The sequence below is a fragment of the Limulus polyphemus genome, unplaced genomic scaffold (genome assembly GCF_000517525.1).
Source record: "Limulus polyphemus unplaced genomic scaffold, Limulus_polyphemus-2.1.2 Scaffold2540, whole genome shotgun sequence".
Taxonomy (NCBI): Eukaryota; Metazoa; Arthropoda; class Merostomata; order Xiphosura; family Limulidae; genus Limulus; species Limulus polyphemus.
The window spans coordinates 117,414-119,143 of record NW_013668150.1 but is presented as its reverse complement, the minus strand read 5'-3'; the positions used below and the strand labels follow the sequence as shown (position 1 = coordinate 119,143).

General features: G+C 39.7%; 1 protein-coding gene across 1 annotated transcript; it reads right to left on the bottom strand.

Moving 5' to 3' along the window:
* Nucleotides 1-51: 51 nt before the first annotated feature.
* On the bottom strand, nt 52-756 carry LOC106467239. Its single transcript, XM_013927568.1, has one exon. The coding sequence runs from the start codon at nt 754-756 to the stop codon at nt 52-54; it is 705 nt and encodes a 234-aa protein (XP_013783022.1).
* Nucleotides 757-1,730: the final 974 nt, after the last annotated feature.

The following is a 1,730-nucleotide window of genomic DNA, read 5'->3' as shown; positions in this document are numbered from 1 at the left end:
TTGTGAACGTTTAGCTGTTTGTTCTGGTTATTGTAAAATTGCTTGTTGTTCTTATCTGTTGGTGTCCAGTTGCGGTCTTCGTGGTAGAGCTGGGTGTTGCTGACTGGAAGGCGGCAAAAAAGTGATAGTGGGGCATAGTGTCTTGGATCTGTGTCCAGCAATGAGTTGGAATTCGAGACATCCTCTGTGGCATGCAACATGCTGACCTTTGCAATTGCTGCAAGTGGTGGCTTGTCTGGATTTCTGGCAATCAGTAGCTTGGTGCTCTCCAGAGCAGCAGACACAGTGAGCTTTGGTGGTACAAACAGAACGGGTATGGCAAAATCTCTGGCAGTTAAAACACTGGAGGACATGCCGGCTGGAGTTGTTTGGTTCTTCGACCTGGAAGTTTTTGAACCATGGGGCGATTCCGTCTTGTATGGCTTGCGTAGTTTGTTTTGGGTTTGTTAGGATGATTTTTACTAGTGGTGTTAATTCTTTGATGCATGGGAATTTTATTCGTTTGATGGTTGCAACTTCAAAACCTCGAAGTCGAAGCTCCTGGTCGAGTTCTTTTGGTGTGGATTCCAGTGGAACTCGCGGACCACGATGATTTCCGTGGGGACGTGGGGATTGATAATGAATCTTCCGAAGGCGTCCTTGGGCCTGGCTTTGTGAAGGCGACGATAATCGTTTGGTCGGGAACACTTGATGACCATTCCTCCCGTAAATAGTCGTCTCACGTTCGTGAATTCGATGTCTTAAAACAGTCTTCATAGCTCCGTGGCAATATGAGGTTGGCACATGGTGGCTAGTATTCCATCAACTACAATGGCTGGTGGTTGTTTCGGGTTGCTATCTTGGTTGTGTTGACTGTTGTTAGTATTGGTTATGGTTAGCGTCGGATCAGTTGTAGTTGTTGTTTCTTGGGTTGTTTGTTTGTGGTGCGGTCGGGAGGGGGTTAGGAACTTACAGTAATCGTGTGCTCAGTGGAAGACATGACATTTGACCAGTACTTTATTGCTGATATTTACACAAAGCAAAAGCTGTATCGGTAGCAAAATTTCGCAAGAAATTGACAGTTTAACTCGAGAGTATATATATATATATATATATATAATATATATATATATATATATAATGTAAGTGTGAAATTCCGCGGAAAGTTACAATGCCTTAGAGAGTAGCAGAAAATATTGAAGTAAATAGTTTGGACTGGAGAAGTGTCATGCGATATACAGAAAGTGAAATTTAGCATTTATATACATATACTTTTAAAATAGAAATTGAAACTTTTATGTTATTAAAATTTGATCTATAAGTTATGTTTAATGCCAACTTTATTGATATACATTGATAATAAGGTAGTTTAATCAAATTTTAAATGTAACTGTAAAAGATACTTGTATCGAAAGGGTTAATATCATTAGTATAAGAACAAGTCACTTACTGATAGCACGTAAAGCTGTTACTTTACATAGTGAAATTTAGCATTACATACACGGATATAGCCTTGGAAGGGGTCAGATGTTCTACTCGTGCTTGGGGTACAAGCCACAACCCTCATGCAGTGATAAACATAGTATTTTCCGTATTACAATATCAACAGTCGTAAAGGACGGGGGAAGAAGTCGTAAAAGTACCTAATTGTCCCAGGTCCAGTCCACGCAAGAATAGATCTAAATACCAAAAAATAATTTAAGGAAGATTGTAAAAATTTACAATGAACAATGAGTGAAAAGAGACAGATA